This window comes from Dermochelys coriacea, chromosome 18 (assembly GCF_009764565.3).
Source record: "Dermochelys coriacea isolate rDerCor1 chromosome 18, rDerCor1.pri.v4, whole genome shotgun sequence".
Lineage (NCBI taxonomy): Eukaryota > Metazoa > Chordata > Testudines > Dermochelyidae > Dermochelys > Dermochelys coriacea.
In genome coordinates, this window is record NC_050085.1 from 18,849,736 (window position 1) to 18,870,950 (window position 21,215).

Genomic DNA, 21,215 nt, shown 5'->3' on the forward strand with positions numbered 1-21,215 from the left:
CCTCTAGAGCTAGGATTTGACTTTGTTTGTCGGGGCCTGGAACTTTTCTCTATTAGTGGGTTCTGTTCGTTCACTGTTTCTATGTTCGATTACTAAAACTACCTTAGACCTGAATTCCTTTAGAGATATCTTCTGAACAGATTTTGGGAAGATGAAAAAATATTTTACCTATTCCTCTGTTCTACCACTCTCTTTAAACTTGCCTGATCCTTTTTAAATCCCCCCAATCAAATTATAAATGAAGAAACAAAACTAATGACCTCCTACAACTGGGGAAGTAGGAATCAAGCTTTTCTTGTTATCAAGAAGGAATTTGTGTCTTCTCTCTGTTTCCCTAATTCTCTGGGCTGGTTTAGCTCTGGTAGCTTTGGAAGAAAATAAGAAATAAAGTTAAGACTGGGGTGATTTTACCTCTAGAAACCTAGCTTCAAACCCTGGATTGTAGCGTTTGGATCAAGTGCTTGAGACTCTATTGCTATCAAACTAGTTGCTTTCCGATCTGCTAAATTAATTCATAAAGGCATCCTACCCACTCTCTATCCTGCAGAGTGTACTCACGTTCTGTCCTCCAGCCAGCTCCCATGTGTAGTTTCCATACTGATAAACCATGCAGCGTGACTGATCTTTGAAATGCATAGCTGAGAAATTGCTCCACCAATCAAACATATTTCCATTTTTGTCAAAATTTCTTCCTGTTCATGAAAGCAAAGAATGGAGGAGAGACTGTTTCAGGGTGAAATGATCTATGTGTCCAGAGACCCTGACTGATTGCCAGCTTTAAATATTGACACACAGTTTCTATAGGTACATTTAGCAGTCTAACCAGAGCAACTTCTAAACACGTTTCCATTCCCTAGTACCCTTGTCTCCCGCCTGCCTCCCTTCTGTGTGTTTGTTACACCCACTTGTATCTTCTCTATTTTGAGCATCAGCTCTTAGGGCTAGAGACTATTTCTTACTATGCGAATTCCCAATACCCAGCACAATATGGCTGTGATCCTGATTACAGCTCTTATGCACGTCTGTGATATAAATAATACTATTCCTAATTAGCCACTAAATCCTTGCAACCCAACTGAAAATACAGAAAGTGCTCTCTGCAGTTGACAGATGAGGAACCTGAGGGTCAAAGTGACTTTGCCAAAGCCAGAGAGGGAGCAAACCAAGACCAAGATTCTGGTGTCTCTGTTCCTAATCCTGTTGTTCAGAGCACACCTCTTGCTCAGTATGGATCTGTATACAGACAGCTACAGCAAGCGTTTTATGTTTAAATTATATAGGGCTCATAGAGGTAAAAGCCACATTCAATAAAGCCTATGTGTAAAGAATTATTGTTTATTTAAAAAAAAAAAGTATCAGAATTGAGTCTCAATGTCCAAAATCATTTTAGGCCCCTGTCAATGATAATGACAAAATCAATTATTTTTTAACAAATGGGTTTAAAAATAAAGAGACCCCAGGGGTCAGGATTCTGTGTCTCACTGTGCTGCCACGAGAATGCGTTTCACAGATTTCATATTACTTTGAAAGGCAGCACACAGGCTAGTACTAACAGTGTTTCTGATTCTTTACTGCTGTAAAAGTAACAGATTTTCTGGCATATTGCCATTAATTTAATTCATTATCCTTATTTTCTCTGATTGGTTCAAGGATCATTTACCCTAAATCACACATCTGTAGTGCAGATAGACTATTACCACCCACATCTAGTTTTCTACTGTGTGATCGATGCAATTATAAAAGGAATATTTTGCTTAGATAATTTTTTAGCCTCTTCTCACCATTGTCATCAAAACCATGAGTAATTTCATGTCCAATTACCATCCCGATCCCTCCAAAGTTTAGTGCCTGTGGCTGGTGTTTGCTAAAGAAGGGAGGCTGTAGAATTCCAGCAGGAAACACTGCAAAACAAGAGAGAGAGAGGTTCAGATAATTTCATCTGTGTGTGCTCTGTAGATGGGTCAGCCTTTGGAAGCGGATCAAAAAGAAAATGTTTCCTCTGTTTATGCCACTTGCTTTATGTAACTTATAACTCATTGATGATGATCATGTGAATTGAGCTCTGCCTCTCTGATTGTGCAAGGAGTCATTCTTAAATGGTAAATGTAGTAAATCAGGTTTCAGAGTAGCAGCCATGTTAGTCTGTATTCGCAAAAAGAAAAGGAGTACCCGTGGCACCTTAGAGACTAACAAATTTACTACTATTACTACTACTATTTGCTACTCTGAAACCTGTCATTATGCAAGGCACTGAATTTAGCCGTATAGAGTGGAAATTTGTTAGTCTCTAAGGTGCCACGGGTACTCCTTTTCTTTTTGTAGTAAATCAGTAACTCTAAAATCTCCCATTTGAAAACCCAGCAAAATTTCCCTTCCAGCTCAGCTTGTTTAGTCTTATATATCTTGTACATTAAAGTGCAGTTGTAATTAGAAAAGAGACTTAGAATTACACAGTAGAATCTCCTTATCTATTCCCTTTTAGGGAATCAAGCAAAGAACTGTTTAGGTTACAAGCTGAAAGATAATTCCACCCCTGACCCCCCAAGCTGACAAGCTGAGCCTGAGCCTGGGATCTGAAGATCAACCTGGCTTTGTCTGCTCCTAATGTCATCACAAGAGCATCAACAGTCCGAATGAGAACAGGTCACAGAATGAAACCTATTTTCACACGAACACTCCAAAACTGATTTCATTCTGAAATGTTCAGAATGGCTCCATTTGCAGTGGTCGTCGGTTTTTGCAGGTTGTTTTTTTGGAAAATTTAACAAAAACAGGTTTTGGGTGAACAAAACAAAACAAAAAATTGCAATAACATCTTTGATAAAATGTAGAGAAAATATTGAAAAAGTCAGATTTTTTTCATGAAATACAAAAAATGTCTACAATTCCAACAAGGGTTTACAAAAAAAAAAAAAAAGTTATTTGAAAAAAGGCTATTTAATATAGATGGCAATACTTCACTAGAAAAAAACTGGTTTTAATCAGAACAGAACTGAAAATCCTTCAAATGATGCAGGAGGCAGAATGGGCCCTCACCCTGACTCCTGACCCATAGTTGTATTAAATTTGATGGGGCTGGCACAGAGGTAGTTAAAATGTTGTATTTGTCATTAAAGGCAGCAGATCTGACTCAAAGACACACCAAGCACCCTGGGTTAGGATTACATGTGAATATTGGCTCACCTGTACATTTTTTCCTCTTTGCTATCCCAATGAACTATGTTCAGTTTGTATCATGGAGCCATTTTATGGGGAAGCTAATGGATATTTTATTGCTTTAGTTTTGTTAACAGAAAGCTTAACCATCATATGCGGCCTACAAATAACACTGAGGCTTAATGTTTAAGGTGTACGCCATAGGAATTACTACTGTGTGTCAACTGTACTTCGGATGACAGCCTTGGAAAGAATAGCTCTAGCCTCCTCCACACCTACACACAAAAGCCTAATATATCGGCAGTGGGGTTTATTCTTCCTTCCAAGCATTGAAGAGGAGACAAGTTTGAGCTTCAAGAAGGAATTAATGCTGCAAATGGGTCATTCTAATGGGTCATTCTAATAAGATGGCTTCTAATAAGTGAAAAATGTGAGGAAAAAAAACACATAGCAAAAATTTGTGTAGGGAGATGCAAAGCCCTTTTTCTGTAAAGAAGGATTTTTGTGTACTCAGACCATTCACTAGGAGAAGAAAGGCAACCAGTTCCCACTAAGACAGGAGCAGAAATTTTAACTCTGTGAAAAATGAAACCAGAACTTGGTAGGTACATTTGCTCTGGACCCTAGATACAATGAGCCTTGGTTTTATTGGCCAGGGAGTGTGTGGAACCGGGGAAGCAAGAGTATTTGCAGGAGGAGTTGGTACTTCTTAGCATTTCATATGGGCCCAATCCAATGAAGGATGTTTTAGTCACAGCTTTTATAGATCTGGAAGCTCTCACGAGTCTGATGTCTCATTAGCTGAGGCAAGTTTCTTCAATCTTGTGTGTCTCTCATAAAAATAATTTCAGTGCCATCTGCACAAACAGCAAAGCTTGGAGCATCGCTTAAGTTTCCCAGGCATGCAGAGACATTAAATAGCCTCAAATACATGGTGAGTGCTCACTACTCCCTGAAGTTGGCACTCACTTGGTGGCTGTTCCTTTCTAGGTTGTCAAACACAAGGCTATTTCAGTGAAGGAATGTAAACAACTCTGCTAAGTTTAAGTGAGTTGAATATTCATCAGCAAAACAAAGGCTTGAGCAGAACAGCCCATCCACCTTGCAATAGGAGTGCTACAAATGTTCAGTCTGGGCTTCATATGGGCAATCGCATGGCACCCCTAACATGCATTGTTTCACACACAAAATTATTCTTAAATTCTGCTGATCAGTCAAAATGGTTTGAAACCTACCTATCTGATTTCGGTTGGGGGAATAGAATGCGTTGACCACGGCAGCACCAATGATCCATCTAGAAAGAATAATACGTAAAGATATAGTCATTTTTATAAACATTCTCTTTATTGACAGGTTTCAGAGTAGCAGCCGTGTTAGTCTGTATTCGCAAAAAGAAAAGGAGTACTTGTGGCACCTTAGAGACTAACAAATTTATTTGAGCATAAACTTTCCTGAGCTACAGCTCACTTCATCGAAATGCATCCGATGAAGTGAGCTGTAGCTCACGAAAGCTTATGCTCAAATAAATTTGTTAGTCTCTAAGGTGCCACAAGTACTCCTTTTCTCTTTATTGAGTTAATCTCCTTCAGAAAGCGCTGGTTGAATATAAAATGGGAGGTGGAGGAGAAGAAAGCAATTGGGAATTGTTCAGCAAAGACACTCAGACTGGAAAATGATAACACTCTTTTGTTTATATGACACCGTTCAGCCTAAAGGATCCCAAATCAAAGCCAGGTATCATTTTGCTCGCTATTGCTAAGCAGCCACCAGTGGGGTGGAATGTGGTAGCTCTTTAACAGTTCATAATACTGCAATTTAACAGTTTAAGACAGGAAATGAAGAATACAACATCTAAATAAAAATGCAGAGGGGAAGTTTAGGGCAGCAGAATGCATTTACCTACACTGAGAACTGGGACAAAGTTTGTCTATTGAAAATGTTTAATTAGAACAGTCAGAGAGTAAGTCATTACAAATGTAGAACCAGGTATGTACTACCATCTATATTGTGAAACCGATTTTTCATAGATTTCAGAGTAGCAGCCGTGTTAGTCTGTATTCACAAAAAGAAAAGGAGTACTTGTGGCACCTTAGAGACTAACCAATTTATTAGAGCATAAGCTTTCATGAGCTACAGCTCACTTCATCGAAATGCATCCGATTAAGTGAGCTGTAGCTCACGAAAGCTTATGCTCTAATAAATTTGTTAGTCTCTAAGGTGCCACAAGTACTCCTTTTCTTTTTGCGATTTTTCATAGTGAGTACTAATTTTGATAAGTAATTCCTGTTTGAAGTATTTCAGAGTGATTTTGGAATAGCTCCCAGTCCCTCCTCAGTCTATAATGAATGGCTACATCACAATATGGTTTCATAGCATCTCCCAGAGAGACCTCACTAAGTCATGACTAGCCAGGAGACTTGGAATAAAAAAACTTTCCTTTTACTCTACAAAGGGACACTTCCAGGATGTGAACATAGGAATTCCGTCTGACTGTGATAAGTAGTTGATACGATGCTGAATAAGATATTAGTTATAAAATCTTCTTCAATTTGGGTCTTTAAACAATGAACTGTTAACAATCTAAACTGACAAGTGGTTTTATGGCTTATTGGGAAAACCTTCCAAGCCTGCAAGGGGACTTCGCTGGAAGTCTACAAATCATACACGAAAAATGAAAGACATAACTCCACACACTACCAAATTACCACACAAAGAAGGCCTGACCCAAAGCTCATTAAGTCAGTGAAAAAAAGCTCCCTTTAAGTCCAATGGGCTTTTGATCAAATGATATGACTTTTCCATTGCTTAATACAGCCAATTTCCCAAAATATCAACCTATGAGTGATAGATACTGTAACCAACTCAGGTTTTAGTAGGTATATTCTGCATATTAGATTAAAAGAAAATGGCTGCAGTGCAAGGCACTGACATCAGGACACTTATTCCACATCTTAATCTGAACTGAATGGCTTTTGGCTGCACTATTCTAATGCAAAATCCTTAAAATCATTGTTTATGAAAAGATCATGATTTTAGGCTTGAGCCTGCTTCCTTGGAAGTTTACGTCAAATTCCCACTGGCTTCAATAGAAGCAAGATCCCAGACCAAACCTTTGTTAACTGCATATTTTGTGTTATATAAATAGAGGTGTTAATCAAATGCATTTGGGAGTTGCTTCTGCCTTTCCTTTTGTCCTGGGAACATCCTCCTGCAGCATGGAGGCCTACTAGCACGCAAACAACCAATCAGTTGTTGGCTTTTTTGCTGCTGCCCGTAACCAGCAAAACCACTCATGCTGAAGGCTAATGTTACGGGACGATGCTCCTTACTCAACAGCAGCTCGTCTTGCCACCTGTAATGGATTTGGAGCTGCTTGTAATAGTTTTTGAATGCTGTATGTTCTCTGTGTGTCTAATAGTTGTGAGGGGGTTTACACAATGCACATATTGAATAGCAGGATGTTAAGGAAATGCACACCCAAAGCAGGGGCGGGGAGGAACCAGATATACCCTTCCCAGCAAATGCTTGGGAAACAATGCCTGGGCCATTCCCTTGGACGCTCTGGCTCTGTCCCACCACAGCCCTCACCAGACTGGTTTTGGGCAGCCAGGAGCTGACAGAACAAAGACTGTGGGCTGGATTCCTAGATAGGCCCTCAGGGATAGGGAGGGAGAGCTAAGGTGAACCCAGACTCCAGAGGCTGGGGGATCAAAGGGGAAGTTAGACCTACCGGGGTCCCCAAGAAGAGGATGGTTAGACTCTAGCTACACGTGTGTGGGCCTTTTACTGTTTTAAAATCCTTTTCTCTCATGTTATGCTTTGTTCTTGTCGTCAAATAAACAATGTAGTGATCAATGGCTCCATGTCTAGTTGGCAGCCGGTGTCAAGTGGTGTGCCCCAGGGGTCGGTCCTGGGGCCCGTTTTGTTCAATATCTTCATAAATGATCTGGAGGATGGTGTGGATTGCACTCTCAGCAAATTTGCGGATGATACTAAACTGGGAGGAGTGGTAGATACGCTGGAGGGGAGGGATAGGATACAGAAGGACCTAGACAAATTGGAAGATTGGGCCAAAAGAAATCTAATGAGGTTCAATAAGGATAAGTGCAGGGTCCTGCACTTAGGATGGAAGAATCCAATGCACCGCTACAGACTAGGGACCGAATGGCTCGGCAGCAGTTCTGCGGAAAAGGACCTAGGGGTGACAGTGGACGAGAAGCTGGATATGAGTCAGCAGTGTGCCCTTGTTGCCAAGAAGGCCAATGGCATTTTGGGATGTATAAGTAGGGGCATAGCGAGCAGATCGAGGGACGTGATCGTTCCCCTCTATTCGACACTGGTGAGGCCTCATCTGGAGTACTGTGTCCAGTTTTGGGCCCCACACTACAAGAAGGATGTGGATAAATTGGAAAGAGTACAGCGAAGGGCAACAAAAATGATTAGGGGTCTAGAGCACATGACTTATGAGGAGAGGCTGAGGGAGCTGGGATTGTTTAGTCTGCAGAAGAGAAGAATGAGGGGGGATTTGATAGCTGCTTTCAACTACCTGAAAGGGGGTTTCAAAGAGGATGGCTCTAGACTGTTCTCAATGGTAGCAGATGACAGAACGAGGAGTAATGGTCTCAAGTTGCAATGGGGGAGGTTTAGATTGGATATTAGGAAAAACTTTTTCACTAAGAGGGTGGTGAAACACTGGAATGCGTTACCTAGGGAGGTGGTAGAATCTCCTTCCTTAGAGGTTTTTAAGGTCAGGCTTGACAAAGCCCTGGCTAGGATGATTTAACTGGGACTTGGTCCTGCTTTGAGCAGGGGGTTGGACTAGATGACCTTCTGGGGTCCCTTCCAACCCTGATATTCTATGATTCTATGATTCTATGATTCTAATGCACCTGTTTTAAGGAAGGTTGTTTTGGGTCCCTGTATTCATTGCTGGTTCTAAGCTCTCAAAGGGAAGAATTGCAGGTACATGAACCCAGTGGTCTTGCAGGGGAAGCATAGTCAATACACTGCAATGCTCGAGCTTGGGACCCAGTGCAAGAAGGGGGGAATTGTCAGACTCCACCTTAGAGAGGTAAAGGCCTGAGGCCTGACATTTGATGGGGTGGGCTCAGAGAGGCCAGAGAAGGGGTTAGAGGTGCAGCTAGCCCTGTAGCCATGACACTGATATAATAAAAATTACATTCTCAGCCTATTAAATTCATATTTCTAATAGTTGGGGTGAAAATACTGATATTTATATGCTTCATCCCCCATAGCAATAAATTATCTTAATTAAAGATGGGTTTGAGCTTAAAAGTTCAGTTCTGGATCCATATCTAAACATCTACAAAGCCCAGATGGGTTGGGAACTGGAGTCTGAAAGGCTATTTTAAGCCTTGGTTTTTATCTCCTTTCAGTTATTCATTTTCCAAGGTGCAAGCTGGCCCCTCCTCATTGCTCCCCTGCCAGGAAGATCAGTCACAGTGTTTGTAATAAGTCGGTCCATGGTAATATAATGGTGTGTAAAGTGGTTCTGTGAAGGATTAAACTGAGATTCCAAAAGGTCTGAATGATCCCATGTAGCCACTCTTACGTACATTACTACTAGGGGCAGACAAAGAGCTATTTGTTCAATTCTCACAATGCCCCATTCTTAGACAACCACAAACAAAAGTATTCGTAATGATCTGAAATGAGTGAAGAAGGGCAGTGCCACCACTCTAGCGCCAGGGTGGTCCGTAAGCATTATTCCAGGATTTGGGGTGCTCATACAGCCATGCAGTCTGGACACTTACGTATCTTGATCAACCCTCTCTCGAAGTTTTTTCAAGCTCTTCTGGGCTCCAGCCCTCAGGTTTTCCAGGGTGTTTTCAAAATACTTGTGCTCACTGAAGTTTAACTGAAGAAATACAAATCCTAGCATATTATCAAGTTTCTTTTAATGGAGAATTTCCTTTAACCATAGGATGTTGCTATGAAATATTTGTCCTGTAGTTATGCATTGTATAGAAACAGATGGCCAGCTCTTTCTTAAATAGGGAGCTGTTTGGGGGCAAGGACTAGGTCTTTGAATGTGTTATACAGAATCTAGCACAATGGGGCCTTGGTCCTGATTGGGGCAACAGTAACACAGGCATTTAACATTGTAAATAGCAATGCAATATGTTAACGCTTTTGTATTAACCCTGTTCAGGTACATGTCGCATATTTACATTTGCATATTCCTGTTCCAGTTTTTCATTCTGATCTTCCAAAATGTAGTCTGGGTAGCCAATTTGTTCTTTAATTGCCATTGCCTACAAGAAAAGAAAGCCCACAAATGGTCTCACAATAGTAAAAAAAAAAATCTGGATCGCTGCAGACAATGGATCAAATTCATTGCTGGTGTTGGTCCATTAATTTCAGTGGAGTTACACCCCGGGTGAATTAAGCCTAATCAATATTCATATGATGAGCCAACAAAGAGTGTATTTGATGTAAATATTGAAAATGTGTGCAAGAGTGGTTCAGGGGTGATGGCCTTGGGTACAAGCATTTGGTGCACTTATATAGGGTTTCCTGAATTCAGAGGAAAGTGATGTCAGTGGGGACTGGAATGGGATTCATTTTAACTTTGAATCTCCATGGGACACATTCTATCCTCATTTGTGGCCTGGATCCAGGTTCCACTGAAGGGCCCTAAAAAAATTGATTCAACACCCATGGATGATTCCCATTGACTTCAACAGCAATTGGCTCCAGATCCAATTCATGCAACACCACTGAAGTCAATAGTCCAACAAGATATGAAATTAACACAGGGTTCCTTCTGCTTCCTCATTCCATATGAACATATGGCTGCATTATTTAAACATATTGTCAGCTTATGCTACATCTGACTCCCTCAGAGAAAGCACCGGATATGGTACTCTCTGCAATGAAAATCCTCAAACACCCCATTGCTGAAAAAGCACAGCCTTTTGCAATGAGATATAGAGTGACCCAAATACTTTTTGAAAAGAGGCAACATTACTGCAAAGCAAGAACTTTTTAATAGGCAAAAGTTTCCATTTGGGAAACATCTGAATACCTTCATATTGTGGAACAACGCATTGGCCTGATGGACTGGCTAGCATCAAAAAGGATGCTCTTCATTTGATTCATACACAAGAAGAATTTAAGGAAACTTGGCCTAATCTTTTGGAAGTTTATTACTAATATATTTCTTTTTAATTAGTTTTACCCATTTGGCTCTTTTTTAGGTAACTCGTAGATTGTTTGGGTTTCTTTGACTTACCACTTTTATGTGATATTTTACATTAGATTCTATTATAGTTTGAAAATAAAAAATGCTGAAAGCTAAATAAATAAAGGATCAAAGGCAATATCTTGGAGAAAATTATGGGTAATTGTGAAAGTGGATTTTTATTTCTCTCTCTCTCTCCCTTTTTTTAAGGGATGAAAAATAAGTCTTGCAAAATATGACACAATCTTCTGATATTCCTGCACAGGATATTGAGGTTTTTTGTTATTTCTGACCTTCTCACGAGCTTTCTCTTTTGATGTTTCGTCCATCCACTGTAATTCATCGAGTGTCTCAACGAACACTTCCCGGATTTTGTCTATTAAGTCTCGGACCTACAATAGAGACAAGTAAGAAATTCATCATCCTATTTTTTCTTCTAGAGAGATAGCAGGCTCCTAATGAAGAATAATCTCCTCAAATGCTTCGTGATAGCACATAGCGCTCCACATTTAAATATACATCATAAATGAGTTTCCTGTGTCTGCTACCTTCTGACTGATTAGCATAGTTCCCAAGATTCAGTTATGTGTGTCTCCTGACTTGGCTGAACTGTGGGAGACATAAACTGGAGGAGCTGAAAGGCAGGCAAGAGATAGGCATCATGCTCAGCAGCTAACCATGCTGGGATACCATTGGGAGGCAAAGTATGTGGAAGATCACAAATCACATAGCTTGACCCATCTGAGCAGTCTGGCCTAGTGGATAATGTACTAGACCAGAACACTGGCACTCGGGTCTGTTCTCAGCTTTAGCACTGGCCTGCTGGGGGACCGTCTTCAGTATTTCCCAACAAAACAAAGAGAGGATCTGGGGCCTGCTGGTATTCTGTCAGGAAGTGGCTGACTATCTGCACAAGGTGAAATCCCTCTCAGAAGAGAGAGCCCATAACTTCTGCCTTAGGAACAATGAAACTCTAATCCTGTCTGTCTCCCCTGAGTTATGTTAAAGCTCTGCACTGTGTACATATTTAACAGATATTAGGCCATAGGTTTGGGGTGGGAGTGGAGGTGGGGGATAAGGGGATCCATGGGAATTGTGGGCTTATGATAGCATGAAAGGTAAACTACATACCATCTTCTTGCTCTCACCAGCAAATGTCTCCCTGACATACAGAGCTCCCACCACGTTCTCCATGTTGTTGTTGACATAACTCACGCATTCCCGCCAACGGGCCTCTTCCAGTGTTGTCCCATAAAGTGCCTGGAAGAGAAATGCTGGGGAATCAATTCTGCCTATGTACCTTCCCCTCAGCCCCACTCCAAGTTGTTAAAGGGCAAGAGGGCTAATCAAAGAGAGAGGCCCGCATCGGTTCAGCTTCTGTCCCTTCACATGTTAGTTTTATTTCTTTGGAAGCTCTGGTCTTTCTTCCATTGATCCACTGTGCACAGGATACTATTAGGAGGTGGTATGAGTACAGTTCAATTTCTGTCCCACCACGCTGTCATTTCGTGGCTTATCTGTCTCTCCATCTATCTGTCTGCCTAAGGAATTTCTGTAGTGCCCCTCACCTTGGTAGCTAAGCATGATACCCACCCCTGTTCATACATGTGTTGGCTTTACCAGCAGTTCTCAGCCAGGGGTCCGGGACCATAAGCAGGTTTTAGGGGCTCGGCCAAGAAGGGTTGGCATTAGCTTGCTGGGGCCCAGAGCAGAAAAGCCAAAGCCTACCATGTGGGGCTGAAGCCTGGAGCTGAAGCCAAAACCTAGACAACTTAGCTTCATGGGGCCCCTAGTGGCATGTGCTACCTCCTAACCCCTGACCTGGCTTTCATATGCAGAAACGCCAGTTGTTGTGGCACAGGTGGGCTATGGAGTTTTTATACATGTTGGGGGATCTCAGAAAGAAAAATGTTGAGAACCCCTGGGCTTCACAATATATAGGAGGTGAAGGCATCTCAGGGAGAGTTCCTGCCCTCCTGCAATCATGGTTCAAACAAATGGTCTGTTGGAAAAGTTGTCACTAGTGATGGGCTAATGTCAAATGGGCTGGAGGATATGTATCCAAGAAAGGTCTACCTGGAAGCCCTGAGCCTATGGAGTTCAGTTTGACCCAGACTTTCCCATGGTATTTTGAATGTCCATAAAAGGCTTATTTCAGTTCCCATCTCGAGTCTAATACTAAAGTTGTTGTTTAGTTTATCTGATCTGGTTCTCTTATTCCTAGTGACATGATGGGATTTGTATGTTGGCCCATCCCCATATGTAGGTCCAAGGAGATGCAGGACCCATTTCCCAGTGGGGCTGAAAGAAACCGAAACATCTTAATTGTTCATTCAGCTTCACTTTTCACTTTTCATGTCTAGGCATCCAGCTGCAACCTTAACTCAAAAAAGAACAGACCTAGATAACAACACTAGGGATGGGCCTGCCCCTGAACTCCAGATGTTAACGTCTCCAGACTCTGGGGGTGTTTGGATCTGAGCTTAAACTTCACACACTGAGCCAACATTTCACTCAAAGCAGAGGCTAGAATGTTGATTTGGTTAAAGTTCATTGTGCAGATATGGACTGGCTGCCCTTTGTCTAGGATCATGATGTCCTGCTGATGGGTTCAAGGCCACTAATGCAGAATGATGTCACAGCTGAATGGACTCTTTGGGAAGGGAGGGGGTTACCTTTCGGTAGTTGGCCCGGGCGTCCTTGAAACGCCGACTCAAGCTGCTGACCCTGTCAACCACCAGTCGCCAGACTAGGTAGTTCTGGATGGTGCTGTGGGTAGAAAGCAAAGCGGAGTTTAATGTCATGCAATGGGCCACTCTAATGCAGATAGTCAAAGGGCAAGCTTTAGTCTGAATGCAGAGGACAGGGCTAGCAATGGCTGCCAAGTTTCTTGCAACACCTATGGGGACCATGGGGTCTGCTTTTATTTAGCACAGCTGACTAGCTGCAGTAGCATCCAGAATGCACAACATGCATAGAGGAGCCAGACCATCTGCATCACTCGACACAGCCCCATTTCCTGGTTCTCTTTGGGGACTAAGTTTCTAATTTCCACCTGTTTTTCCTTTTAGAATGTAACGTGAGCTACACCACACCCTCGTTTCTTTTCTATGACACTAGTCAATTAGAGGCTGAGACCCTCCCACCCTTCAATGAATGTTGCCTTCCAACACCCCTGTAAGGTTGTTATCCCTAATTTATAGAATGGAGTACCCAGAAATGTGACATAATTTCACCAGGGAGTCTGTGGCATAGCCAGGAAAAACCCCCTCCTTATTCCCACTTTGGCCCATTTGGCGCCTGATGGTGCCCCATCTCTTCTACCTTAGCCCCAGTTCTTTCCCAGGACCTTTACCTTGCTGAGTAGTTGGAGATAATCGCTTTGAGCTCCTGCAGGTAGGGCATGCCGTACACAACTACCTCCTCATCCAGGTGGATCTGAACGTTTACTGAAGACATGATGCCTTGGATGAAGAGAGTCCAGTTAAACTCCTGTGAGGGCAGAGAGAGGCAGACACACCGATTCCAAGCTTTTCTTTATACCTATTACAATGGAATCCTGCCTCCTCACTGTGCTATCTGGGACTGGACGCTCTGGGGCTAGCAGCAGGGCATGTTCAATAGAGAGGACTCCTGCCTATAGAACTGTCGCCTTACTTGTCCATCAACACTAAGGGTCCTACTGTAACTTGTGTTGTAATATTTGTAAATAGTGCCTACTTGCATTGGCTGTAGAAGACAGAAAGTCTCTTAGGTATCGGTGGAACCAAAAGCAAGAGCCTGTCATATTTTATTGCCTTACATATAGATACAGATTTTTTAAATATGCCATAAGCATGCATCTGATCCCTTTGCTTCTTTAAGTGTGGAGCCAACCTGCCCTGCTAAAGCTGGGATCTTTCCTCCTGCTCTGGTTGCAAAATATGCTCCTCCATTCAGTCTCCTGGGCTGCAGAATAGGAAAATCTGGACTGTGATGTTGCCCTATCTCCAAGATAATTCAGTCACAGATGAAGTGTTGTTGGAGCCATTGAACATTGTAACTGGCTAGGAAAGAGATAAACAGCACGAAGTGCAAGCCAGGCATGCGGAAAAGTGACAGAACTTAATGTCATGCGAGAGGCCTCTGTTGTTGGTGAGTCAGAGACTGACAAGGAAGCAGCACCAGGTTTTTTTTAAAAAAAAATCCGTTTGTAGCACCAACCAGAGGAGATGAGATTGGAGAATTGAAGACAAGTCTAAAATGGAGATCAGTGCTATCAAAGTGGTACTGAGGGCACCCCATCATGACGGAAACAGGCCACTCCAATCCACCCAAGAGAGAGTTCTGTGGGGGCGAGGCCATCCCCATTTCCAGAAAGAGGACAAAGGCAATATCTGCAACTGTTGTTTTCACGATGGGGTGAAGAGTCACTACAAGTCTGGATGGATGTTGTCTCAGCAGGAGGCCCCAAAATAGTGGACTAGAGGGGAAACTATATCCCTGTCACTCCAAAGGGCCTTGCGTGACCGACCAGCATCAAAGGTCCCACAGAGAGACAGTCATCAAAAATAAACAGGGAAATGGGAAAGCCAGGGGACTTGTAGACATACAAACATGGTAAAGACTGGTATAGATAAACTTGAACAGAGGCATGGTAACTGTGAGTATAATTGTAATATTGAAAGGAGAGTAAGTAGTTGTTCACTGTTGCCAAAGGAGCACGCTAAGCTAACTCACAGTGGGGAAAAAAGTAGTTTGGTGTATTCTGAATGCAGTTAAAGTAGCAGCTTTGTGGGACACGGGAATGCATAGTGCCACACCAGTGGGTGAAGGCAAATCTTCTCAGTGACCCAGGAAGTGAACTCATGGAGTTGCCGGAAAAAGATGAAAGCCTGAGGCTCACAGCTTCTTATGGCACCTCTGTTTCCTATGGGGTGGGTGGGTTGAAATACACTTTCAGCTGCTAGATGGTGGGAAAGTACCGACAGTGTCCTACTGGTCACAACTCATAAGGTGGCGAGTTCTGTCATTGGACAAAAGGGCCAGATGACACAGGTCACCAGCCTTCCAGAGTCATTTGTGAATGGTTTTTCCCCATGTTCAGTAGAAAAAATTTGAATGTGTTGGCATAGTTTCTAAAAGTCACAAAGTCCCAGTAATAGCCCTGCCATTCATATTACATACAGAGGCACCTTCTGATAGATTGGGAGCTGTGTTATATCAACAGGAGGGCAAGTTACGGTGGTACCTATGGCTCCAGGACCCTTTCTCCTGTAGAAAAAAAGATACAATTTACACTCTGGGAAAGTGGAGTTCCTGGCTCCAAAATGGGCAATTTATATTAGGCACCATCCTTCACTGTTTACACAGATAATAATAACCCATTGACATATGTACTGACATCAGCCAGATTGAATGCCACTGGACAACGATGGGTAGCTGACTTGGCTGACTTTAATTTCAATATCCGATACCGGTCTGAACATCTAATATTGATGCTGATATTTTTGTCCTGTATGCGCTTGATTTGGGCATAGGAGTTTCTCAGTCATTACAAGATAAGTTTGTGATGCAAATCAAACAGATGACCCCAAAAGTCTCAGTCCCTAAGTAGTAAAGGATGTGTTCATGTTGGAACCAAATAAAAGCTTTGCAATCAAGCAAGACTTACCTGTGGTGCTCAAAATGTCAGGACGACATTTAATGTTGCCAGGGGTGTGTAAGGTATACAGCTAACAAACTGCACCGTGGCACAAAAGGGGGCAAACTTTTTGGATAACTCTCCCCTGCATTCCCCAGAGGCAGTAATTTTCAGGCACTCCCTGCCCTTGCTGGCTGAGGTTGCTGTTGTATGGAGGGGGACAGGTTGTTTTTGGAGCCCCTTCCCCCCTTTTTTTTGCACAGACTCCTGAGTCTCTGCTCTGTGCTACAAGTGTGATCTCTATGTCTGTAATGACTGAGCTAATAAAAAACCCTGTGTTTTTGAAGGACAGAGTCTGCATTTTGAAGCATGTTACACACAAATCTTTCCTACCTTTGGCTAGACAGTCTTTGGTTGGAATTTTTTTTTGACAGATGCTGAATTTGCCACCAGTGGGAGGCCATAAAGCCTGTGATTATGATATCATATTGAATGCCATGAAGAAAAAAACAAACTATAAATACATACAATATCCAATATACATCAATATCCTACTTTATTTACCCTTCCAGACCCACTTTGGCCTGCACAACAGTTGGGAAGCAACTAGACTTCATTTACTTTCTGTTTTGCTACTGCTGCAAAACCGCATGATAAGTCCTCCTCCTGGTTATATTTTCCCACACGGTTCCCAATTAAAATGGGGGTTTAAGATTTTTTTACACGGTGGTAAAGTCTAACATTTTAGTCCCATCCTGCCCTCTGTCTGTAAAAAATATATATCACAGATGGGAGGAGACCCTGCCCTTTGGGGAAATTCTAACCTGAAATTTGATAGTGTTTTGGATTCCCTCAAATTCAGTCTAGTAGTGATGGTGAAAGAATAGACATTATTTTCCCCACTACCTTGGCTAGAATTGCTACTGTGCTATTCATCAATAGATACATATATCACTTGCATATCTGTGCTAAAACCTACTTAAAATAATATTAAACCCATGGAAGGATGGATATTTAGTTAAGGATTTCCCACTACTTTTGTCATGTCAAGGCATTGCAAGTCAAAATGCAGACAGGATTAGTAATTGTTTAGTTGGGGGCTTGTGAGCTGTAGACATCCTTCTACACAAAGTGAAGAAGTCACTCACAGTAATTTGACCTCTTTGTGCCACTGAAAGTTTAAACATGGCTGGGAGAAAGGAAACTCAGACTTATTCTTGGGACAACTTGTGGCCACAATTGTTTGTGGCATCTGCAGACTTCTGCAATGATTTTGATGGAGATACTTCCATGCTAAAAGAGATGAATGACTCATTAAAAGTTTTACTGAATGATTATTCTAGCTCTAAACAAACCATGTTTTACATCTGTTTCTTCTGTGCATAGAACTAAAGGACTTTAAACCACTCTTTTTGGACTGGAGTTGGCGTATTTATGATCCTGCGTGGTTCAGAGATTTAAGGTCTGGCAAATGCTTCAATTGTGGCTTTATTTAAAAGGAAAATGCCTTAAAAGTCTCTTAGCTTTACATTAAGAAGCGGCATCACTTTGAATCCCTTTTGTTCTGGAGGTATAAAGAGTCTGCAAAGCTGTATTTCTATTGACTAGACAATGGGAGAAGCTGGAAGCCATAGAAGTCTTATCAAAACACTTACATTCAATGCAAACTTTTCCTGGAGCTCTCTTAGGGTCATTTTGTTGTACAATAAGGTCACGTCATGCCTTTCTTCTGCAGGAGCAGTAGCCTGTGGACATTCACGTATTATCTTCAAAATTGACTGACAGGAATTTCAACAGTTGGAATCACACAAATGCAGGGGCATGCTCTCTTGCACGCGCGTGCGCACGCGCACACACACTCTCTCTCTTTCTCTCTCTCTCACTCTCTTAATTGCTCCTTAAAATATATTCAGTGTTTTTAGAAAAAGAAAACTCCTCGAATCTCACACTAGGTTTTCTGCATTTCAGTTTATCAGTTAACATCCCAGTTGATAGCTCAGGGTAGTGAGTACAAGACCATTATGCTATTTTAGTAATATGATGGCCAAGAACATCCCTCCAGAACCTGAATGGAAAACTGAAGCAGCAAGATGAAACTTGCAATGTGAAAATCCCAACACTGGCAAACTGAAGTCTGTGGGTTCTCTTCTGCTCTCAGTTTAAAAAAAAAAAGCAAATACACAGGTAAAGTCGGGATATTTATAAATAAGGGAAAATTTACACTCCATGCAGTGCTGTTTTTTGGGCAGATTACTAATCTGATCTAACTGTGGTTGGGATTTTTGGGAAATACAACCAGTCTACGCCCCTGCTGAACTTTATGTCCACCTCTATCTGCCTTGTACCTAAAATGCATTTATTAATCTCTACTTGTCTAGTCATTTGTTTGCTGACACAGCAGATTAGAATAACTAGCTCATTTTTTTTAAAAAAAAGGAGGACTTGTGGCACCTTAGAGACTAACAAATTTATTTGAGCATAAGCTTTCGTGAGCTACAGCTCACTTCATTAGATGCATTCGGTGGAAAATACAGTGGGGAGATTTATATACACACAAAGAGAACATGAAACAATGGGTTTTGTCGTACACACTGTAAGGAGAGTGATCACTTAAGATGAGCTATTACCAGCAGGAAGGAGGGGGGGAAGGAGGAAAACCTTTTGTGGTGATAATCAAGGTGGGCCATTTCCAGCAGTTAACTTTTTTGCGAATACAGACTAACACGGCTGCTACTCTGTAACTCATTTTAGATAGGTTTCAGAGTAGCAGCTGTGATAGTCTGTATTCGCAAAAAGAAAAGGAGTACTTGTGGCACCTTAGAGACTAACAAATTTATTTGAGCATAAGCTTTCATGAGCTACAGCTCACTTCATCAGATGCATTCATCTTAGATAAACGTAAGAAATAAACTTCAGCTACACAAAAAAGTTGCAAGCACCTTAGCCAACATGTGTATGACCTGGATATTAATGGTATAGCGAATCTGTGCTATATCCCCAATTTTTTGTGTCCTATTCAACATGGCAAAACAGAGATCCTACCATAAAAAAGAACATGAAAAATAAAGACTTTTTTTACAATCGTAAACCATTTTTTAAATACTCAACAAATCCAGATTTTTCACATTTTTGAACTTTCATTGCTTGTGTATTTTTGGAAAGTTTTGCCATGTATAAATGCTAATAATTATAAAGCTTAATTGAACGTAGCATATATCCGTATATATATAATTTCTTTGATTATTTTGGCAATATGGCTTTGAACTGCTAGAATATTTAGTAATGGTTAGACATGTTATTCCACATCCCGTGATATTGAAAAGAAGTCATTCGACCTAAGTAAAAATGTGTTCTTGCAGTAAATTATTCAGCCATTAGAAGTCTCTAGCTTCGATACAGAGATCCACACAGGCTGTGGTCCCTGTTAAATAACAGAGACAGAGTTGGAATTTAAACTGTGTGGAAGTTTGTCAGTAGTGGTAGGTATCTTAAAAAAATAAATGCCTTTCAAGATGCTGCAGCACTTTTAAAAGCACCGAAAGAGCCCTAGATCTGGTCAGGGGAGAATTCCCCCTTGTGTAGGTTTTACAAAAGACCGTTTATGTTGCCTTGCAAGCCCCTGTTGCAAGTCCCAGAATAGGGGGCATGGTGGGGGGCAGAAGGAAATATGGCCATCATCAACACCACCATGACCATTCTGGATCGTTCTATTGAACAATTCACAGATGCTGCTTCAATTTAGCCCATAATCCTGGGTTAACAAAAGAGCTATAAAACTACTTTTGCCCTGCCTCCCTGTAGGCTGTGAGTTTTATGTTATGCTTCATACAGGTGCAGCACAAAAATCTCACCACTCCTGTTCAAGAGAAGCTCTGATTCCACAGATCATGAAAACCTATCACTCTTTTTCAGTTCACCTATCAATCTCCCATAATCTTCCATACTCACGTTTGCAATCTCAGTTTCAAGCTTTATAACCTTTGCCATTTCCTCTTGGACAAAATTGTCGTCTTTTGCCATATTCTTGTCTTCTCTGATCATTTTGGCAATGGTGATCATAAATTGCAAGTAGGCTTCCCGCACCTAAACACACATGAAAGGAAACCTTGTATGTCTGTGTAATTTTTATAAGGTTAATTATCTACATTTTCTCCACTTATCAAGGCAATCTTATCCAGAAATTCAGGTTTATAATAGCACCAATATGAGAGGTTTTCTGTGGTGTATCTTGTTGAGGGAGTTCTAGGGAAATCAGCAAATGCGCCGAGAATGAACCATGGGGCTAAATAAACAGAAGCCATTGATCTTCTCCTAGACATGGGCTTGAACCAAGCCTCTGGATCTTAACAATCCTGAACGTTGGCAAAATTTGGTTCCCAAGCCAAGACTTGCAGCTCAGACTCTGCCCGTGTCTTTTCAATGCAAACTTCTCTCGCCCATGTAGCTTGTCTTTTTTCTGTTGTTATTATCATACAGTAGCTCAGAGACGCCTCTCCCAAGAATGGGAGCCCATTGCAGTTGACTCACTTCAAATACGTAAAAAGAAAAGGAGTACTTGTGGCACCTTAGAGACTAACAAATTTATTAGAGCATAAGCTTTCGTGAGCTACAGCTCACTTCATTGGATGCATTCACTTCATCGTGAGCTGTAGCTCACGAAAGCTTATGCTCTAATACATTTGTTAGTCGCTAAGGTGCCACAAGTACTCCTTTTCTTTTTGCGAATACAGACTAACACGGCTGCTACTCTGAAACCTGTTCAAATACGTAGTGAGAGACAGCTCCTGTGTCCCAAAGCTGTAAATTAGACAAGATAGATAAAGGTGGCTGGAGAAACAGAGGCATAGAGAAGGGAGGTGATTTTACCTGTTTCTTTATTGGCAGAAGTGCCTTTTGGGAAGACTGAACAACAGCTATCCCTGTGAAATATCTTCGTAGGGGATTGGCTGGTTTTTGGGAACTGGAGAGAACCTGTCTTTCCCTCTGCCCCTCAGGCCTTCTAGGCATCAGCATTGATTGTAACTTTTTTTATTCTGAGGTAGCAGAGTTTATGGTCCACCCCTTTAGTTCACAAAGGGACCGAACTATTGCAGCTGCAACTTGGTGTTCTTCTTTTCTGTTTCCACATCAGGGATTATGGGCCATAACCTCAATTGGTGTAAACTGGCATCACTCCATTGAGCTGGTGTAAAGCGATGCAGCTCCACTAAAGTCAATGGTGTTCTGCAGATT

At 41.7% G+C, this 21,215-nt stretch overlaps 1 protein-coding gene across 9 annotated transcripts in view; it reads right to left on the reverse strand.

The window, feature by feature from the left end:
* The window catches only part of MMEL1 (membrane metalloendopeptidase like 1), a 68,528-nt gene that overhangs the window by 8,420 nt on the left and 38,893 nt on the right, over nt 1–21,215 (reverse strand). For all 9 annotated transcript variants that reach the window (XM_038376755.2, XM_043499892.1, XM_038376753.2 and 6 more), the window contains 11 exons: nt 19,932–20,066; nt 17,639–17,728; nt 13,716–13,852; nt 13,036–13,129; nt 11,492–11,620; nt 10,654–10,752; nt 9,348–9,431; nt 8,931–9,034; nt 4,392–4,450; nt 1,782–1,901; nt 559–692 (listed from right to left, as the gene is read on the reverse strand). In XM_038376755.2, coding sequence (XP_038232683.1) covers nt 559–692; nt 1,782–1,901; nt 4,392–4,450; nt 8,931–9,034; nt 9,348–9,431; nt 10,654–10,752; nt 11,492–11,620; nt 13,036–13,129; nt 13,716–13,852; nt 17,639–17,728; nt 19,932–20,066 — 1,185 coding nt within the window. The remainder of the gene's footprint in view (nt 1–558; nt 693–1,781; nt 1,902–4,391; nt 4,451–8,930; nt 9,035–9,347; nt 9,432–10,653; nt 10,753–11,491; nt 11,621–13,035; nt 13,130–13,715; nt 13,853–17,638; nt 17,729–19,931; nt 20,067–21,215) is intronic.